This window comes from Notothenia rossii (genome assembly GCF_949606895.1).
Source record: "Notothenia rossii genome assembly, chromosome: 3".
In the NCBI taxonomy this organism is placed as follows: domain Eukaryota; kingdom Metazoa; phylum Chordata; class Actinopteri; order Perciformes; family Nototheniidae; genus Notothenia; species Notothenia rossii.
The window spans coordinates 32,647,584-32,669,214 of NC_136901.1; the positions used below are offsets into that span (position 1 = coordinate 32,647,584).

General features: G+C 42.7%; 2 protein-coding genes across 5 annotated transcripts in view; one reads left to right on the forward strand and one right to left on the reverse strand.

The window, feature by feature from the left end:
- hdlbpb (high density lipoprotein binding protein b) lies at positions 1–15,967 on the reverse strand. The gene is made up of 28 exons (XM_079671361.1): positions 15,729–15,967; positions 13,941–14,020; positions 12,852–12,953; positions 12,408–12,559; positions 11,854–12,069; positions 10,582–10,788; positions 10,188–10,403; positions 8,669–8,875; positions 8,366–8,473; positions 8,017–8,121; positions 7,393–7,471; positions 6,121–6,260; positions 5,934–6,038; positions 5,703–5,816; positions 5,534–5,620; positions 5,230–5,361; positions 4,553–4,771; positions 4,236–4,457; positions 3,623–3,841; positions 3,300–3,441; positions 2,915–3,042; positions 2,710–2,814; positions 2,419–2,553; positions 2,184–2,327; positions 1,890–2,069; positions 1,691–1,807; positions 1,403–1,561; positions 1–1,210 (listed from the first exon to the last, which is right to left on the reverse strand). The coding sequence occupies exons 3-28, from the start codon at positions 12,925–12,927 to the stop codon at positions 1,118–1,120; spliced, it is 3,807 nt and encodes a 1,268-aa protein (XP_079527487.1). The 5' UTR covers positions 12,928–12,953; positions 13,941–14,020; positions 15,729–15,967; the 3' UTR covers positions 1–1,117.
- The window catches only part of arhgef15b (Rho guanine nucleotide exchange factor 15b), a 27,149-nt gene continuing 15,785 nt past the window's right edge, over positions 10,268–21,631 (forward strand). The window contains exons 1-3 of one of the 4 annotated variants that reach the window (XM_079671363.1): positions 10,268–10,406; positions 10,561–10,801; positions 11,126–11,287. The gene's annotated coding sequence lies outside the window, so the exon portion shown is untranslated. Of the gene's footprint in view, positions 10,407–10,560; positions 10,802–11,125; positions 11,288–12,487; positions 12,623–17,535; positions 18,181–18,200; positions 18,858–21,631 lie in introns of those variants that run through there. The other 3 variants (XM_079671362.1, XM_079671364.1, XM_079671365.1) reach the window with 3 other exon arrangements.

Genomic DNA, 21,631 nt, shown 5'->3' on the forward strand with positions numbered 1-21,631 from the left:
AAAGTTTGGTTCAGCTTCATTCAAATATACATCTTAACTTCCACGCGCGCACACATACATACAAACTTCCAAATATGCCAGTAACCAACGGCAACAAAAGTCCCAGACAGTTTAAAAAAATAGCGAAAAGTTCTTTGTACACTTCCACATACCAACCGTTAACATGTTTCCCCGAACCCTGACGTACGACATTCACTCCCGAACATAAGCATCAAGCTACAGTGAGGGCTTTTATAAAAACGAATGATCACAGTAGTTCAAATAAAATGGCTCATTTTTGAATAAATAAAACAGTGACAAAATGATCTTCAGTACAAACGGTCTGCGAAGGATTTCCACATCTTTTGATTCGTCATCACTTAAAAAGAAAAAGCTCCAGTGATCTGACTACAGCAGCTGTTTTTTCTCCACAAACACACACACACACACACACACACACACACACACACACACACACACACACACACACACACACACACACACACACACACACACACACACACAGCTCATTGCCTCACCTGCTGCACCACACCAGTGACTTTAGCGATAAGCCACATATAAACCTCCTTGTATAAACCACAGGAAAAGAACCGTCATCATTTACACACGTTTCCTGCTCATTAAAACAGACCCCCATCTTTGTTTTAGCTTAAAAATCCAAGATGTTGCTTTTGTTCCTTGGATACACAATCACCACCCCCCTGAAAGCCCCATTTCCTCTGATCCCACTGCTCTGATTCAGCAAGTCTTGAAGAGTTTCAACATTTACAATGTACTTCAGAGAGTTTGATTTTGAGGAGGAGGTTGCTTTGAGATATTTCAGCTAGAACGTCAGGGGTGGTGCAACCGAGAGGCAGAGCAGGACAGCAAAGCACTCAATGTTTTTCCCTCTCAGGGGGAAGAGACAGATGGAAAAGAAAGAAGGGATAGTTCTCCCAGAATTCATTGCGGCTGGTCGTGGGAGGAAGGTACAAGGGCTTTACAGAGAAAGAGAGACAAAAGGAGGTCACTAAAAAAGAGGAGGAGGAGGGAAGGAAGGCGAGCAGCAATTTGATTCGAGATTCGTCTCTCATCTACTTTACACGTTTGTTTTTGTTTTCCTGCAGGATGAGCGGCTTCAGAATTTCTTGGGGCCCCAGGCGGATGTTTGCTTCGGGGCCACACCTGTCCCAAACGTGGGGAAATCCTCTGCACTGCTCATATCAGGAGCCTGGAACAAACATACACAACGTTTGCTCTTTACCCAGGATGCAATGCAACACACTCGAGGAACAAAGCAGAAGTATTTCTCTCAAAGTAGAAGCTGCTTTTCAACAATTTCAAACTACTTCTCTAACGCTTCTACATATCATCCCTCCCTACATTCATTATTGTAGAGAAGAGCAAAATCAGTGTGCCCAACCTTGTTCCCTGATGCGTTCCAAGGGGCGTCCCGCACAACAAAGCCCTTAGCCGGACCCCCGCTGCCGTCATCACCCCCTCCTGCTCCACCGGGCCCTCCATAGCGAGACGGAGGCTTCATGTAGGCTGCCAAGGTCTCCGTCTCTGTCACGTTAAGCATCTGAGAGGTGAGGAAAAGGAGAATCGCTCATTAAAACGGTCTCGGTACCCAATTTACTTCGTCAGCACTTTCCATGTTTAGTGCTAGGATTTCAAAATGTTGCTACCACTACAGTCTTTGCACGCTCACATATTCCTCCTCCAGGTTGAGCAGATGGTCCACAGCGTTGTCCACAGTCTCAGGGAGGCCGGTCACCGTCACTTTGTCGGGCTCGTCGGAGCCTGGCTGAGGGAACCTGATATCCACCTGAACGGTAGGAACGAGACGTTATAATATATAAGAAGACAACAACAAGAGAAAACCAAATAAGATTTAAAACCAAACCAACCTTGAACTCCTCCATCAGCTTGCGGATAGCTTTGCCCCGGGCTCCGATGATGCGAGCGTGGGTCCTCGGGTCCAGGCGGACATCTTGGCTCACCATCTCCTGCAGCTCGGCCACCAGCTGCTGGATGGCTTGGCTCGCCTCCTCCACGTTACGCTCGTACCCCGAGATCACAATCACATCCTGAAGATGGAAAAAACAGGATGTAGAAAAAGGGAACAGCAGATTAATGGAAATGTATTAAAATCTCAAGAGAAAACACATACTTAATACTTATCTTGGGCAGCAATAACGTACCTGCTGCTCGTCTCCTTTGTCGGGGAACTGGATGCTGACGTCGTGGTCTTTCCTGATCTGAGAAATCACCGCTCCTTTGCGACCAATGATCTTTGGATGAAACTTTGGATCTACGGACACGGTCACCTTGAAACTGCGCAGGGCCTGAGAAAGGACATGGAGCAGCGTTAAAAAAAACCTCAAACGCTCATATCTTTACAATATAATAATTGTGATTACTCTGTTGGACCCTTACCCTGTCCTCCTGCTCCGCCTGCAGGTCTTTGACCCGCTCCATCAGACCCTGTTTGGCCCGTTCCACGTTGGCTACCAGCCCCGTCACCTTGATCACATCCAGCTGCTTCTCCGGCTGCGGCACCCAGAGGTTCACCTGCAACATGCAAACAATAACTTAAAGATCAGTAAATACCAATTAGACGTATCACATTATATAAGCATGTTTAAAGCAGCTGTAAAAGGCAGAGGCTTCTACATGGAGCAATAACGCCTCATGGCCACTAGATAGCACCAGAGAGTCAGGTCTCACCTCGTATTCCTCCATCATCTTCCTGATCCCGCTGCCCTTCTGGCCAATGATGTAGCGATGCAGCTCGTAAGACACTTCCACATCCTCCGTTATGGGCACCAGCGCCTGAATGAGGAAACAGTGACAGGATTAAGGTAATGGATGATAAGAGAGGATATTAGGGAGCATCATATCCGTAATTAAATAATAGTATAATGGCGCCTACCAGCAGGGCGGCTTTAGCCATTTCACACTTCTCCTCATGCCCAGCGATGGTGATGATGTCACACTTGCGGGGGACGAACTCCGCCTCTAGACTGACCTCACCGTTTTCCTGTGGTGGAGCATCCTGACCTGAAATGTGACAATACGTCATGAATTTAAAGCCAGTTTGGCAGCAGTTTCATGTCAGAATAATACATTCTCCTAGCAGCCAAAATGTAAAAAATATCACAAAGGAACACAGCGAACAGTAACCACCCAGTGTCAGAAGATCCCCATATATCCTAAAACCTCACCAGTACTTTCTTATTACTCTGCCCTCTTTGCCATGGCAACACATTAACAACATCATTAGTCTCACAGCTCTTGTTCTCTCGTGTGTTCCTGACCTGCAGCGCTGTCGTCCCTCTCCGGGAACTTAATTTGGACTTCATTCTCCCTGGTGATGTGCTGGATGCGGCAGCCTTTGGGCCCCATGATGGCTCGGTGGAAGCGCTGGGGGATCGTCACCTCCACACACACCTGGGACTCCTGTAGAGAGAGGGGGAGGGGGGGGGGGGAAGAGAGGACACAGCTGGGTGACAACGGCAAACAGACAGGAGTTCAGATCACATCCATTACTCCTGGATGTAAAATCAAAGTGCAAATATGCAGAGAAATATACGTTTTTTTTTTATGACTTATGGTTTCTTAATTTCTCATTGTCTCTTACCAGGTCCTCGATGATCTCCTGGATGCGTTTCTTGGCGGCGTCCACGCAGTCCTTGGCCCCCTTCAGAGTGACCCTCTGACTGTTGGCCCCCGTGCGAGGGAAGCTGACGGCCACGCCGCCGTACTCCTCCGCCAGCTCCCGCAGCACCTGGCCTCTCCGGCACACGAAGTGACGGTGGTGGCGAGCGTCTACGACCATGCTGTCCTCCACCACGTCGTCCTGGAGAGGGAGATGAGGAGACAACAGGAAGTGGAGGGTATTCAAGAAGAACAAGGGGATATTTAAAAAAGAATACGTTATAATGTAACACACTTTTTTTCATATGCCAGCTGGATTATTCTAAATCTATCAACCTTTCCAATATAACATTTTCACTGAGCTTTTGTTGTTGAAATATACAGTAAAAATGGCCCTGGCACTTTTGAATTACTTTGCTAGTAAAATCCGAATTAAACAAGAAAGATAATCTGACAAAAAGAGCAAAAGAAAATTAGGCAGGCATACTTGTTTAAGATTGAAAAAGTAGTAAAAAGTAAACAAATGAAGGAATCATTCTTAAATATAATTTTTAAAAATCAAAGGAGATAAAACTAAGTAATTGAAATGTAATTACCAGGTTTTTGACCAGGCTTTCCAGCTCCTTCTGGGCCAGACGCACGGCCTCCTCCTTCCCTACGATGGTGATCAGTTCCTGCTCCGTGTCGTCCGGTGACGGGAAGATGATGCGGGCCCCCGTCTTGTCCCTCACTCTGCGAATATTAGCGCCGCCACGGCCAATCAGGAACTTATGATACTCTGGTTTGGCCTGGAGCTCCGCTGTGAAGTTGTTGACTTGCTGAAAAGGGAAGGAAATAAGGACAGAGGACAAGAAAAGCGAGTAAGTATTTCCTCCTCTCTATAGTTACTGCATCCCTTTTCTGCCCCGCCCACCTTCTCCTCAGCCAGCTGCAGCAGCAGTTTCTTAGCCTTCTCCACCTCCTCGACGGGCCCTCTGATGGTGACCTTATCCGAGCCGGACCCCTCGGAGGGGAAGTGGATGTGGACGCCGCCGCAGTCCTCCATGATGGAGCGCACCAGGCAGCCTTTAGAGCCAATCAGAGAGTTGTGCAGCTTGGAAGGGATGGCGACCTCCGCCTCCTTCATGTTGGCCTGAAGGGATGAGGAGAGAGCCAGGGATACATTAAGGTACGCCTACATTTCAAGCTTGTTTTCCCTTCGCCTAATCTCTCTTTGATTATAAAAGGAATGTCAAAAATATTCCCTCACTAAACTTTAAGACTCGCCAAGTTTATGGTGTTAATTTAATCAGACTTAGAAAAAGGTAGTTTTCAAGATCAATTTAGTAGCTTTCTCCAGCTTTACTTATTAGAATTGTTGAGCATTGTCTGTCTTAAATAGCAAGCAAGAGTCGAAAGGGGCAGGAATGAGCGAGAGGACATTCGAACCAGCATTGTTGCATTTAACAACATTTGAAACCACCTCTCTTATCCAAAGAGGAGGACGACAAGATATGGCTCAAAGTTCTTAAAAAACTGGGAGGTGGATCTTAAATTATTTGTTTCTTCCAATATATCCTGGAAGTTGCAAAAAATATGAAAAGTTCTTACCAGTTCTCTCTGGATGGAGAGGATCCGCTCTCTGGCCGCCTCACAGTTGCTCTTCCTGCCTGTGATGACGATCATCTCCGAGTTACTGTTCTCTGTCGGCAGGTCGACCTTAGTGGTGGTCTCTTCCCGGATCTGGCAAAAACAATATGTGTATTTTGAAGCTTTGAATATTACGAAACCGTAAACATTTAACACTGGCTGAATATTACGGAGGGATTTGTTTCAATGTGGCTTTATTTAATGATTTGGCTTTGAAAATGAATAATTTAATAAGTGACCATTTTTCGAAATGAAACAGTCTCACCTTTTTAATATTAGCGCCGCCTTTGCCAATTATGTTTTTGTGGAACTGCTTGAAGATGGGAACTGAGAGCGAGAAGCTATTCTCAATCTGGAGAAGAAAGAAAGCTGCTGTGAATTCAAATGTTGAAAGATAAGGAGAAATGGAGAGAAAGCATACGGGGGGCTCGTACCAGGTCGGCGATGATTTTCTGCAGGAACTTTGCACATTTCTCCACCTCGTTCTTCGGCCCTCTCAGCTGGACGATGTCACTCTTCTGCGCCGGGTCGGGGAAATTGATAATGACCTGGAAGCAGAGGATATTATACTCGTCAAATTAAATTAAGATCTGGATCAAAACTAATTATTTCTCCGTGATGAATGGGAGAGATAAAGTGCAGGAAGGGTCGGAGGAGACGGATACCTCGGGGAACTTGTCTCGAACTTCTTTGATCTTCTCTCCCTTCTGGCCGATGATTGTCCGATGGAACTTCTGCTCCACGATCAGGTCTTTGGTGCGCTCGTTTTCCTGGGAATTGGACATTTATGTATTTATGCCAACACACAAAAATAAATGAATGAACCACCCTGAACTTTGACCCCATCCTCACCATTCTCTGCACCATCTCAATGAGCTCTCTGTGGGCCATCTGGACTCCTTTCGGGTCGCCCTCGATCCGGACCAAGCCGCTGCGTTCAGAGTCCTGGGGGATCCGCACCGACACCTTGTACTGCTCCTTGATTCGATTGACTGTCGTTAGGGAACAGATGAAAACAAGGTAAACATTTAAAAGAGGGTTGCAAGTGTTTAACCCTAATTACTTTAGAGTTTCAATTGAGGAGCACAACACGAACCCCCTGCAAGCCTGGAAAAGGGTTGTAGGTTTTTCTGTTATATAGTATATTGGCTGCTTTACACTTTTAACATGGTTCTGTTCTGCAGTCAATTGTAACAGACATGAGTTGAGGATAACCACATCCAATATGATGCTCAACGACAGCTGATATTAGCGTCTTTTTACAGCTCCCTTTTCTAGCGCTCGAGACTTAATTAAAAGCTCTTTGAGGGGTCGTAAAGATTGGAAAAGCTTCATATAAACGCAGTATATTGACCATTTCATTAAAACAAACTGAAATTGTCTTGGGGTTTCAGTGAATGCCAGAATGCATTTCGATAACCATGTGAATAACTGTGTTAAAACCGCCGACTACATATACTGTGAAATAATAATAATAATTGAACTGGTTGTTTCCACTACTGTTTCCAGTACCTAGCGTCATTATGAAACAATGACATAATCACACAATCATTTCAACTCAATATACAGACTGTATACACTACTAAGTACAGATGGCCTTCAGTGGCTTTTACTTGACATTTAATTACAAATTGATGAAGGCAGCAAGCCCATCATTTATACACGGCAACCAGATATGAGATTGTGCCTTTTGACTAATGACAGAATTACCTGAAATTAAATTGGTGTGTCTGTAAATATACAAAAATACAGTGTTTAGTGTATATACGTTTGACTCGGCAACTGCCCCAACACATATCCAGACTGCATGTCAAAATCCAGGTAGAAACAGCAAGATACTAAATAAATATAACACACATATAACATAGAGCATTGTGGAGACCGTAATGTATGCAGTGTTTCTGAAGTAGCTGTTCCCAATAAATAACAAACAAGTAATTTTGCACAACATGTGACGCTGCTGACTACGACAGTGTGAACCAAAAGCTGAATTTACTCAGTCAGTGGCTTAAAAAGAACCGCAAATAAAAAGCTGGTCGCTCTGCCATTTGAACTCTAAAGCCCAGGAGTGTTGATGTCCCAGATTGTTTTCCTGTTGAGATCAGCAGAACCAAGTGCACTCACTGTTGGCTCCGTTCTTTCCGATGAGGTGTCTGTGGAAGCGCTGCTCTATGATGACCTCGGTGTAGTCCATCCTCACCAGCTGATCACGGGAAGGGGGGGGGGGGGGGGCAGGCAGAGGGACAGTAAGTCACTGAACGTGTCCCAGAGCTACAGAACTGAACCCTTCAACCCTGGGTGTATTCTCTATAGTCTACCCTCTGGCATTATCAGCTTTCAGAGGGTCTTTATTCTAAGAGTTAATACGAATGAACTGCCAAAAGCAATCATGTCATTTAAAGTTGAAAAGTGACGACAACCTTAAAAAGAATATGAGCCTTTTACAAGATGTATTTGAGAACTACCCTATAATACATATCCCAGGTAGGGCTGCAACTAACAGCTAGTCTCATTTGTGATTTAACTTGTAAAATGTGAAAAATGACCATCACAATGTCTTGAAGAACATTCTAAAAATGCTTGTTTTATCTGACGAAGAGTCCTAAGAGATATTAAGTTTCAAATACAGACGTAAATCAATCTTCCTGGACGACGTAAAACTTATAACATCACTATTATGTCTTCATTTTCACTAGTCTTTTTCACATCATACCATAGGTATCAATCACATTGTGTGTTATTACTCACCAGGTCCTTGATGATCTCCTGTATCTGGGCCTGAGCCTGTTCCACCTCCTCTGTCGGACCCTCCAGACTGATGCGCTCCTCTCCGTCTGTGAACTCTATGTGAACCTACACACACACACACACACACACACACACACACACACACACACACACACACACACACACACACACACACACACACACACACACACACACACAATCTCTCTCTCAAACACAGACACACACACACACACACACACACACACAAGATAAACCAATCACCATAATGCTGATGCCTACTTCCCTCTTCTACATTAAATGCACTGTTCCATATTGTCCGTCATATAGTCTCTGATCATCCCTCTCTTACCCGTGGCAGCTGCTGTGTGATGCGCCCGATGTTCTGTCCTTTCTTGCCGATGATGTAGCGATGCAGCCAGGCCGGGGCGGTCACCTCCACCACCATCACACTCTTCGCCTAAAGAGGGACACAAGGACTTAAAGGTTCAAATCCAACTTCTCTCGAAAAAAACAAAACACTTTTAAAGCATGTTACAGACTGATTCAGCTGCAATAAATAACTGGAAATCAAAGTTCCACAACAACTGATCAAATGCCACTATGCAATTCAAGGCTTTTAGTAACCAATACCATTTCCCCCTCCCCCCCTCACCTTAGCGTACACCTGTGTGAGCGCCGGCCCCAGCTTGTCCGGCTCCCCCCTGAGGATGATGGTCTCTGATCCGGAGTCCAGAGGAGGCATCTCCACAGAGACCCCCGTGGTCTCCAGGATCTCCTGCAGGGTGTTGCCCTTTGGCCCAATGATGTACTTGTGCTGAGACTTCTTCACCTCCACGGAGATGGTGGTGGTCTTTCTCTTCTGCAGGGGGAGACGGGGAGAAGAGACGTGAGTGGCAAGGAGGAAGGACAGATGTGGCACAGTGAGGGATGGATGGGCTCACAGCAGGAGACAGGGAGAGGAAGGACGGACAGGAAGCAGGAAGGACGGACAGATGAATGTCAGTCAGTAGGCGGACAGGGAGAGGAAATAAGCTGGCTGGAGGTGAGCGGAGTGATTGAGAGCGAGAGGGCATATATTTGTTTCTCCCTCTCATGCATATGCACTGAATGACATTAGCATTCTCATCCTGTTGTTCTCTGTCCAAATCCAATTTACTCTCCCCATTATCTCCAGCCTGTCTATTACCAACACGCACGCACGCGCGCGCGCACACACACACACACACACACACACACACACACACACACACACACACACACACACACACACACACACACACACACACACACACACACACACACACACACACACACACACACACACACACACACACACACACACACACACACACACACACACACACACACACACACACACACACACACACACACACACACACACACACACACACACACACTTCCTCTCTACATCTCATCCATCTTTTAGAGTGTGTGTGTGTGTGTGTGTGTGTGTGGTGGAAAATAAAAACACCAGCACTGTTGAAAATAATGATACAACTTCCTCATTCCAAAAACAAACAGTTTGTGGAAGGATAATATGTGCAACTACGTGTGTGCCATAAACTCAATCTGTTCGGTTATCTAGCAGGGAATATAAGTTGTTATAAATAACTGACAAAGCGACCAAATGTCAGATGATCAAATACACATGCCGGTAGAATTGTGAAGTACTCCAGCGTACACTCAACTGCCATGATTCCATTTCATGTTGTTTAGTTCCTTGTTTTGCTTTTGGGTTTTTCTTGAGATTGATAGGTTTTCTTAAGATTCTTAATTTAGAAAACTTTGACATTTTCGAATAAAATCTACTTCCTAAGCAGTAAATGAAAATATCTTAAGCACTTATTGAAAGAAATATGTAAAAAATATAGATTAAAGACTGACATTAAACAGCAGCCAAAAAAAACAAAACAACAACAAATAGTTAATCATAATATTAAAGGTCAGGTAAGAGTTTAAATTAAGCTGATTCATCAACAATATTTATGGTTGGAATGTAAACGGCCAAGTTTTCCTCTACAAGGATATTTAATTAGATTACAGACTTAAGACCACTTTCTTCAAATATAGGTAACGGTTTCGTTTTTCAGCTGTTCTTCAAAACCAATTTTACATTACAAACCAATTGTAAAGTCAACCAGGAAGCGCACCTTGTCGTCGTAGATGGCTCGGATGCGGCTGAGCGCCATGGCGACGGCCTCCTTCTCCCCGGTGATGACGATCTCGTCCTTGGGCAGGCTGGGGGGGGGGATGCTGATGCGAGCGCCCGTCTCCTGGCTCAGCTCCTGCACCAGCCGGTTGTGGGCTCCGGCGATGAAGGGGTGGAAAGCCTTCTCCAGGGAGAGACGCTCCACCGCACGCTTGTCCTGGTGAGCGTGAGGGTTGGGGGGGGGGGGGGGTCAATCAAACAATAGAATATGTAAATAGGGACTGCCAAGATCATAGAGGCCATAAAGTCAAGTTTCAAAGAAGCGAAAAATGTAGTCTCTGACCGGGGATTTGAACCTATACTTCTGGTTTCAGGTCCACGTTCTTTAAGCTCACCTGTTCAGCAGAGATCAGAAGTATTTCGTGGCGGGCCTTCTCGATGCCCTCCTTGGTGCCGGTGATACGGATGTTGGTGCTGGGGTCGTCAGGGCGTGGAATAGCGATCTTGGTGGCGGTCTTCAGCTCCAGCTCCTGCAGCTTCTCGCCATTCTTACCGATGACAAAACGGTGGTGCTCCTTAGGGATGGCGACCGTAGCTGAGGCCTAGAGGGAGGAAGTGAGTAAGATCTGCATTGGTACACATTGGAAAATCATTGGATCAATGTGCGTTATCTTGCAGGAACTGATCTAAATGGCATTAAATCAATCTTTAAGGTTCAGATATATCCTTAAAAATATAGAATTGTTGAAGTTTCCACATTCATATGATATTAGAGAAGAGAAAATTAGTTTTGTTTCTCACATTTCTAGTTTACCAAGGACATTATTAATGGCAACCGTGGAATATGTGTGTTTTTTAGTTAGGTAAACACAAACAGAAGCATTTGACCTTGCGAAAGAGCCAGATTGTTTTCCTGTACTGTTGTATCAATAACTGCAGCTCAGCTAAGCAGGTGGACTTCAGTGCAGGCATTGAAGTGGAAATCAGCATGTTTACTGCTGAAGCCCAGGAAGGCGGCCGCCGGGAGCTGATGGTCATTTTTCAACTCAACTTTTTGTCCTAAAGCGACCTGCCTGCACGGGCTATGCTATATCAATTTGTGTGAGTATGAAAAAAAGAACAAATGGCAATAAAAGGATTGAAGAATTAAAATGTCTTTGATCCAACCCATAGGTTGAAGTGGAGCAGGTCATTGTACTTGCTCAAAGAAACATCTGATACTTTTGGTATATACATTTGTTTTGAATTAATTTAAAATAGTAATGAGTAATCAACAGAAGCTAATTATTCGACACCAGCACATAACAGGCTTGCACCAACATAGATTGTAACGCACTGTATCAATGCCAAGAAGATATGATAGGCATTGTTTTATTGTTATTCCCGTGATGTTATGACGTTCTACAACTGGGTAACAAAGGCTACAAATTGCATATATAGAAAAACAACGCATATAGTTTATATTTTCTGAAAATCAGCTGCAATATTGTTAACATTACTTTAATTTGCAAGAATGGACTTGACCTTAAATGATTTGGACGAAGGTGTCTGCTGAACCTTTATCCAGCCAAAGAAAGACAGTATTTTAAATAGATCTTATCAACATAAACACAACCTGCCATGACTTCAGTACCCGAGCAGTATGAACATGTCAGCGGTCAGTTTACCTGTGTCTGCAGGCGAGCTACGATCTCCTTGCGAGCCTTCATGACGGAGTCCAGTTTTCCGGTGACCATGATGGACAGGCCCTGGTCTTTGGCCAGAGACAGCTCAATGTGGGCCCCCGTGCGCTGCATGATGTCCAGGCACACTTTGGCCTCCTCGCCCTCCCCAAACTGGTTGTTGTCCTTGTAGCGACGCTCCTCCAGGGGAACATGGAACACCTACACACAGATTGCATGATTAATAGACCTTAAAATGACAGACCAAGTGTTTTCCAATACATTTGAAGACTTCTAGTTTCAAGTCTTTATTGTCATTTGCACATTAGCTACAGAGTAGATATGGCAATGAAAAATGGGCTCCTCCAACAGTGCATATATATATATATATAGGACATAGAAAAACTAGTGCAAGAGAATGCTTTGGCATTTGCAAATAAACACAAATAAAATAGAATATAAATAGTGCAAGAAGAGTCTACTGTATATACACAGACTAGACTTGTATCTTTATATACATACTGTTTCCTGTTTATGGTCTTAGTGACTGGCTGCCTGACCTGGGTGATGACAGAGGCTTTGATGGGCCTGATCTTGCCCCCCCACGCTGAAGCTGGCTCCCCCGCCTTTTCCCCCGGCGCCTCCTTCTCTGGCAGAGGAGGGAAGGCCTCCAGGTAGGTGGGGATGTAGGCCTCATCCTCCGGGACGCAGCCTGGCCCGAAGACACAAGAAGGAAGGGATGAAATCAAGGACAGAGGGAAAACACCGAATGCATGTATGGATTGTTGAAGGAGCATGTCAAATGGAAACATAGATAATACAGGAATAGGTATGATGTTTAAAGGAGGACCTCAAAAATCGCACCACCCTCAGGAAGAATCTTTAAAAACGTACCGCAAAGGCAGAATAGGTTTGCCTCACCGTTTTAGCCACGAGCTTCTGAGGTAAACCTCTTCTTCTTACTAAAAGTATAAAGAGATGAGTTGATGACAGGCGGAGGTTACCTGTGTTCTCCTGGTCCTTCAAGCCACTGCGATGCTCTGCAAAGCTCTCCGGGGTCAACACTGCCACTGAGCTCATGGTCTAAGATTTATTCCGCTATTCCACTAAGAGGTGGGAAAGGATGGAGTATAACAAAAAAAAAGACATTAGTTGCTACATCTGCGTATTCCTAAAATAGTTAAACCCTCCGCAAAAAGGCACAATAATAGTTCTCCTTCCCTCCTTTGGTTTGTATTTTCTCTAAGCTTGCTTTCCATGAATCCCAGAAGATTAGCTTCGCAGCACCGATGCAACATGTTACACCTGAGATGCTCCAATTAACACTTTAGAGGCCTCAGACAAACACACGGTGCCCCGGGGAGCGAGTTATCACAAGTCTGAGAGCCGCCTTAGTCTGAAAACACCCGCTGCTGGCTCAGAATCACGGGGTCTTCCCAGAGTGCTTTTTAAAAAGTCAAATGAAAGAACTATAAATCTACAAACTGTTCCTCTGACTGTGCAAGTTTTTGTAAACCGATAAGCAATAAGAAAAGCATTCAGCAGTCAATACAATCATTAAAGTCCTGAAAGAAACCACACATTTAGGAAAACCCCTACAAATGTGTTTTCTATTTAAGACTTAGTGGAGAAAATCTTTTACTTTTATTCATTGGATTTCTTGGAATGAGTAATGGAAATAACGGTTGAGCATCCTTAGATTATTGGAACCTTTTATTTGTACGTACTATTTCTGCAAAGAGAAGTTTTTCCTCGCTCTTAAATAGACATGTAAATCCATCCCCTCGCTGCGTAAGGCCTCTGGAGTACAACAGAGACTTTGTGTTGTACTCTAAATATCTGTGGCATGCTCCAATAAGATGGCTTCTGCCGAAATGTAACTGTGCTCTCAGTGAAGATAATAGCTGTCGAGTGAAATCTCCTCCTGCTGGTAAAGACCCCCTTAAAAAGCCCAGAAAATGAAACTACACAAAAGAAGTATCTCATGGAGGGAAAAGCAGCCGTGTAGGCAATATAAGAGGACACAGTAACGCCAAGTTAAAGCGGTGGGAGAATCTATCAGATTGTATTTTACAAAGTGAGCCCACACTTACCTGCAAAAGGTCAATTGCCAGAGAGTCCGTCCAGTTAGCGGCTACCGTAGGCGCTTCAGTGCGAGTGTGTGTTTCAGCTCCTGGGTGCACAGAGAGAAGAGACTGAAAGTGAACACTGTAAATCAAAAAGGCTGTAGCAGCAGCAGCAGCACGGAGGCTGGATGAACACTGAACACCCACACTGCACTGCACCTTACTCCGCCTGGATCTGATTCACTCCCCCCCCCCCCCCCCCCCCTCCCCTCTCCACATCTCTCTGCTCATCTTCCCTCCATAGTTCTACACACTCATTGGCTCAGGAAATTGGAAAATGTATGTAACCACAGAACAATGAGAATATACTGTAGCTGATCACACAGAATGATTATGCAATGCCTTTTCTCTCTTCATTGTTTTAGGTTAGGATCTTAGTGTTGAATTGGGTTCACAGGGGGCTTGGGGGGCCCAGCTGTGCAGCCCAAACTCTTAAACTTCGTTTTTAATTGCTCGTTGAAAATGTGTTCTAAGATAACAAAATTGCTACGGTAAAGTTTCAGAAAGTTTACAAGGTGATGTAGAGAAAATGTGGAATATTTCCAAATTAAGGAATAGTGCGGACACAGATTATATGGAGTCTTGGGTTTAATATTTCATCAAAAGTGAAATCATCTTCATTGAAAAACTGAAATCAATCTGTTACAGATTGTGTTAGCCTACTACAGACTATAGTATTTCAAATGGAAATACATCTACAGTTATTTGAATTTGATTATTGAGCAATTGATTTGCAGAAATAAGATACATACCATAACTACAATGAATTTATGAAATATGATAGATCTTACTTCATTGCACACCTAATAGAGCTGCAGGAATAAGCCCAAGATAGAACAAATACTACAGGTAACGGCTACACGTTAATGAAGCAATAATAATTAATGTAATAAGAAAACGTAATACAACTGACTGAGAACGTTATCATATAATGACATATAATGTATTTGGCTATTAATGCTTAGGTACATGTACCACACACACACACACACACACACACACACACACACACACACACACACACACACACTCGTTTGCACAGCAGGTACAACTGTGAACTCAGTGCTTTTAATTGTTTGTATTGTGTAGTTTGGTATTGCCACAATACTTCTTCCACCATTGGTTAAGGGGTTAAATAAGTAACTACTGCCGCAAGTTTCCCATTGTGGCTCAGCGCCTGCTAACACTGTGTTACATTGCTAACAATTATACTGAAATTCAATAAATGAATGAAAGAAACAAAGAACATGTGGTTCTCTGTAATACAGTATAGCGTTTATTTAGCCATCACTGTGCCTAACAATACTAGTACCACCAGTTATCTACGGGAAAAATGAAATAAAGACGGCGAAATTAATCCCACTGTGCACCATGCTAGCTAACGGTTCAGTGAGACGCATCTCTCTTTAGCCGATGTATTGCTAGCTTGAGGATGCACTGCATGGCTTAATCTGCAAGCATAGGCGGACAAATGCAAAGGGTTTGAAACATTATTCAGCCGGGTTTGCAAGGCTAACACACATCACTGTACTCCGACCTCAGCCGGAGATGATTAGGCGCAAGGACTTTCTGATAATCGGCTAAAAAACAAGACAGGCGGACATATAACCAGCTCCAGCTCCGGGGGCGCTGTAAAGGCTGCTTCCCTTTGTGTTAAAACCGGCTTTTTCGCTTCCACACATACACTCTTGAATCCATCTACTGTTTGGCACAATTAGATTAAAAGAAAATATGAAATAAATACATAATTCCTACCTTTCAGAGAGAAATATAGCAGAGGGTGTGTGTTTGACAGGTGATGGTGTAAACACAGATGTGATTGGTCTACGAGCATTTCCTATGCCCGCGGAGTGATACCAGCATGCACTTGGACTCACATAGTATAAAGGAAATGCCGCAGTATCTTTGCGCAACAGGAGCATCCAGGTTAAATAGATCCGTGGGATTCTAGTCCTGTTCTTCACACCCTTATGTTTTATTGAGGTGTAAAGGAGTCATATGTGGTGTTCAGGATAGTAATTGATTATTGAAATAATGTTTTCAAGTTATCAGCCCTCGCAACGTCTAACGTCCGTCAATCTGACCGGGACTACTTATCATTCATGATGCCCTGTGTGCTCTCAAGGAAGTCAGAGCGTCATACTTTCTCTAAAGTTATAAATGCTTTGTATTCTAATTGTCAATTCAAACTACTAGATAGTAAGTCAATCGTTTTAGTTACTAAGTACATGTTGAGATAGTTAATCATCCAAAGACCTAAAAAGCCGAAATCATGAGATAAAAGTTTCTCTCTTTGATTGATACATTTAAATCATCACCTATTCAATTATAAATGTGGCCTTTTTTAATTACATTTTTAGTAATTAAGTTGAGTTATGAGACTAAGTAAAAAGTTTTAGCTAGCCTACTTAAAATAATAAAATATAAGATCAAGATTTTAATTATGACGTCAAATGTATGATATGGTAAGTGAAAAATATGATAAGTCAAACTAATGAGATAGTAAGTTGAAAGTTTGGATTACTAAATCAAATATTTTACAATAACAACTCTTGGCGGTGGTGGCGAAGTCCATAGGGACTTGGCTTGGCAACTGGAAGATAACCAGGTGAAGTCCCGAAAAGACCAAGTGCTACCGAGGTGTCCCGGAGCAAGGCACTGTTCCCTACACTGCTCCCCGGGCGACTTACATAATGGCAGCCCACTGCTCCTAACACTAGGATGGGTCAAATGCAGAGAAACCACTGTACTACGTAATGACAATAAGTTGAATCTTCTTCAATCTTCTTAATGATAAGATACTTAATTACTTTTAGGTATAGATCATGACTTACTTTTAACCTATTGTTGGATTTTCCTCGCAGAAATTGCCTTCCATAAGGTATTGATTTGCAGAGCTATTCAAATATATCTAAGGAATCCAGTTTAATGGAAACTTCATGTCTGTTCCACTCTAAGACACTAGGTGGAAGTATTATACAAAAGTAAAATACAATAGTTAAGGGAGGGCCGGACACAGTAGCCAAGTACAGCCTTCTGTGCACCTGTAATCTGACATGGTTTTATATTGTACGCAACAATATAAAGTAATTCTGTTAGTTAATGAGTGCCTGTTTTATATCTCAGCCACTTAAACAAAAACTCGGTCTCAGTTTTTTTTTTTCAAGCACGGATTTTAACGTCAGTTACAACATATTTGTTTACGATACCAACAAAAAACACAACAAATATTTGTATTTGTATTATAGTTCTCGGACGTAAGTAGATGGAAGGAACGAAGATGCACTCACAGGAAGTTTCCGATTTGTCACATTTTGACTTTCAAAATAAGAGTAAACTCAAATAAAAAAAATAAATAAAGCATTACCATAAAGAAGTCAATTAATATATTGATTTAATGAAACACAAATTGTAATGATTTCGATGAATTGTATAGTTTATGCAAACATATGGGGATATAATTAATTATTCTTTGATTTTGTTTTCTGAATGAAAACAGTGTGCTGTAATTTGTCATGCAACCATGTAGACACCATATACTGTATATATAAAGGTAGACACTCACAGAATTGAACAGAAAACTATTTTAAAAAACATAAAAGATGCACACTTAAAACAAAATGCTATAATCCAACACACAGGCTTGCTTAACATGAGAAAACATGTATGGAGTACATCTAGCTATTATTATCCCACCCAATCATCTATTGTTAAAATACTAATACACTAATATCCATTTGATCACCTATTTTCACAAAGGGGAACCATCATAACCTACATTTAGAAATGGGCAGACTTTAAATATTTTATTTTGAAATCCATCACCGGAACCAGTAAGCATTACCATGGGTAACTTGGAGGCTTCAGTCCTCAGGGGGTTTGCTGCGCTCTACCTCCCGTCCTCTCCTCTCATACATGCTGCTGCTAACAAAGGAGACAACAACAGGGGGATGATGGGAGCTCAGACAACAAGCCTGTCAGAAAAACAATAAGAAACTCAACCGGGTTGCTTTTACTTTGTGGATATATATTTTTTAACTAACTATTCTTTTCACCGCGGAACGACTTACGTTTAAAGTAACGTAGCTGTGCACTGGACCGATTTTAACGTAAAGCTTTTTTTCTTTCCAAAGCTATTCATGTTGGACTGCCAACACTAGAGGCGAATAACAGAAGAGAAACAGTCAGACATGGCTGAATAACACTGGTGAGTTTTATTCCATATTTTAATTAAAATTGTAGTATTACTGATAGTTAAAGGTGCGGTTTGGTAGGCGTTTACGGATGATTCTGGAAGCACCTGTTCCCATAAGAAAAACCGATGTAATACTTGTTTTAAAGATGAAAGTGACGTTTTCATACTGAAAGGTAATTGTTTAAGCTTTGTGGTATTTATTTGGAATATCTTGTTTAATATTTCGACATATTTCCCAATCTTGTACTAGGTAGGTGACGATACTACTCTACGCCATATAATACGCGATTTAGGCATACACATAATTTCGTTAAATACACACTTTAACATGTTATGAATAGCCCCCCATTGACACTTAATTCGTCTTTGTGTTGATTTTGTGTTTCGTTAGTATCATCAAATAGGGTAGACCACCATTGGCAGCTCCAGATGTGATATATCCTTAAATCACAATCAAATAGGACCTAAACATTATATCTACATTTGCAAATCCATAGGTGTGTTTTTCTTTTTCTGCTTATGTCACTAAACCAACTGTGTGCTTATTCCTCTTTCCTGTAAACCCACTCCTGTGCGTGTATGAGTGTGTGTTTTCCAAACCGACACACCTTTTCCGTCCCCTCTTCCTGTCCAACGTGGAGCACTTCACATGTATTGTAATGGTAGCTCTCTTGAAGCCCCTCTACCCGGTTTGTATACACACACACACTGACCCATTTGTGTCCAGATGGCGTACTGTACACACACACACACACACACACACACACACACACACACACACACACACACACACACACACACACACACACACACACACACACACACACACACACACACACACACACACACACACACACACACACTGTCACTCAAGAGCATTGTGTTAATGGTCGACCCCTTTAAGCACTTAAGGATTGTTCTCAAGCAGGTGTGATTTAAGGGATCACACCATATTTGATTTTTTTGGACTTACCAGGACAAACACACTTACTGGAATGACTGACTGGCCCACTGACCCAGCCTGAGTGTGTGTAGGGTCCAGTAAACTAAAAGATGTTGCTATTGAACTAACCAGGTCAATAGAGCAAACGGAGACAAAAGAGAAGTGAAATTGGGGCTTTTGGAAAGAAAGTCATGGGGGAATTGTTACCTCAGGTCCAGCGTCTCACTTGGTCTATAAGTGCATTGACACACAGTCAGAATGTGTTATCGCCACTGTGTAGAAGAGTGCTTTGTGAGTGTACACACCCTCCTATTTGAGGTTTCTATGTCACCCAGTGGACAATGGTAATAACCAGAGGGCTACAACTGAAACCTGGTAAGACTTACACACACCCATAAACACAAACATTGCTGTGGTGATGTCATGTTTTCCAAAGTATTGATTATAAAGTACTCAAAAAAGCAATAACTTGTTAGACAAAGACGAAAATAGTGCACAAGGGCGTAGTTTTTATAATTAACCTCCTGACGTTTTAATGCATTTCATTCCTGCTCTCTGAATTTGTAATTATCTAGTGCATTGTTGTCTGTCCACCCAGAAGCATTTTTCTTTGACAGACTGAAACATGAAACCCTGTCTGTCTTTTTTTTATAAGCTCACTGACTGTGCAGCATTCACATCCCAAACAAACTGGTCAGACTAGCCGGTGCGCTTTCTCAATAACGTGTGTTTGACTTTGTGTGGAAAGGAGCTCAGAGATAGATTGTTGTCTGTGACGCTTTTGTTTACCTGCTGGTATCAGACACTGCGCTTGTTTAATTTCCCAAAGGTGTTGCCTGGTCACTACATTATATAAAATCACTGGCGCCTACATCCGATGGAAAACACACTGTAATCTTTTACCAAGCGAGAGAACACTCCACTGAATTAGTATTGCTCCTGCCTAATGGTGGGTGAACTGCAAGAGATACATTTACAAATTAATGTAAAAAATAATTTAAAAAAACCATTTGATAAAGATTTTTTTTTACTTTGAGTCAAGGCATATTCTTGGCAGGATGGGAGGACATTTGAAAACCGCTTACCGTCTCTTCTTCTTGTGAAGTCATGTTACCCACTCATCTAATCCCAGGCAAAGTGTGGCTTTTACACAAATATGTTTTTAGTGATTGATACAACATATCAGTAAAGTGTCCATTTGCTTCAGTGTGAGATCTCATGTCTGCAGGTCAGTTCAAGCTCCAAAAACACAGACTAAATGGCACTGCAACCAGGCCCGCCCATGACGCCGGGTCTGACTGCAACCAGGAGTTATTTTCCTTATCAATTAATCAGCCATTACATTTCCCAAAACCATATTGATTGTTCTTCTCCATCAGACTGTCAAAACCCCAAGATTGTACATTTCCAGGGAAAGCTAACTGTTCTTATATTTGACAAGTGCAACAAGTAACTTTAATTTCACAAAATCCTTTTTTGCCATTCATTTTTAAATTTCAGTAATTGTTTCAGCCTTTGTTTATGCGGATAGTTATTGAGATATTTCAGCCTGGAGTGGTCAAGTGGTCCAACCAACATGAACATCCATAGAAAAATGCTTCTAGTTGACATATGATGCGATGACTTGCGGTTAATACCTTATAACTGCCAGTTGCTTATTGGTCTCTTTATTTTTAACACTTGCTAAATGATTGATCAATGTATCCGAAACTGAGTCACTACATGTATCCTCAATTAGAGCTGTTTGTAAGTTGCAGCCTTTACATGAGGCGTGTGTAATCCCTAAAACATGTAGCTACATGCAATATTCATGTTTGAAAGAGTCACACAAAGTAGTGCAGCGACGTCTTCCTCTGCATGACTCATAACGTGAGAGACCCTCCTTTGGTTCGGTAGGCAGGCATCAGCTGTTGCACACACATCAGAAACACGATGAGAATCTGCAGCATGGCCATTTGGTGACCAATGAATTTGTTTCTTTTTATAAACACTTATAGGGCTGTCTCATTTGACTAGAGTCTTTTAAATACGGACGTTTCTCAGTGTTTGAATATTTAAAGACTGAATCAGTGTGGATTAGGGCTGCACGATATTGGAAAAAACTGACATCGTGATTCTCCCCCCCCCCCTGCGTTATATATTGCGATATGAAAACATACAGGAATTGAAGAAAAGACCATTTTTTCCCCATCCTTTTTTGAACTTTAATGCTATACAATTGGTATTTTTCTAACCATATCTAACCGGATGAAGGATTTTAGTCACGGACGTCTGGATCTTAAGTTATCAGAGCAATAATCTGAGCTAGCTCGGTTAGCGGCGCCGAACTGCCCTGGAGAAACACATGAAACTACTTTATTCAGTGTTTTTACCTTTTAATCACCGGGTCCGTCCGCTGTGGAGATTTGATTGTGATTGGTGGTTTGCTGTGCATGCAGAGCCAGCATGTCACTCACTCAAGTACCCCTGGCATGAGAGCCACGCAAGTTTTCCTTTTGTAGCAAGCAGCAAAATAATTGT

Excerpts from the sequence above, each read along its gene's own strand:
- hdlbpb (XM_079671361.1), bottom strand. The coding sequence starts at position 12,927 with ATGAGCTCAGTGGCAGTGTTGACCCCGGAGAGCTTTGCAGAGCATCGC. Across the intron at positions 6,261-7,392 it reads CGGAAAGAACGGAGCCAACA|TCAATCGAATCAAGGAGCAG; the intron begins GTGAGTGCACTT and ends CCCTAACGACAG. Across the intron at positions 2,815-2,914 it reads TGGCTAAAGCCGCCCTGCTG|GCGCTGGTGCCCATAACGGA; the intron begins GTAGGCGCCATT and ends TTCCTCATTCAG.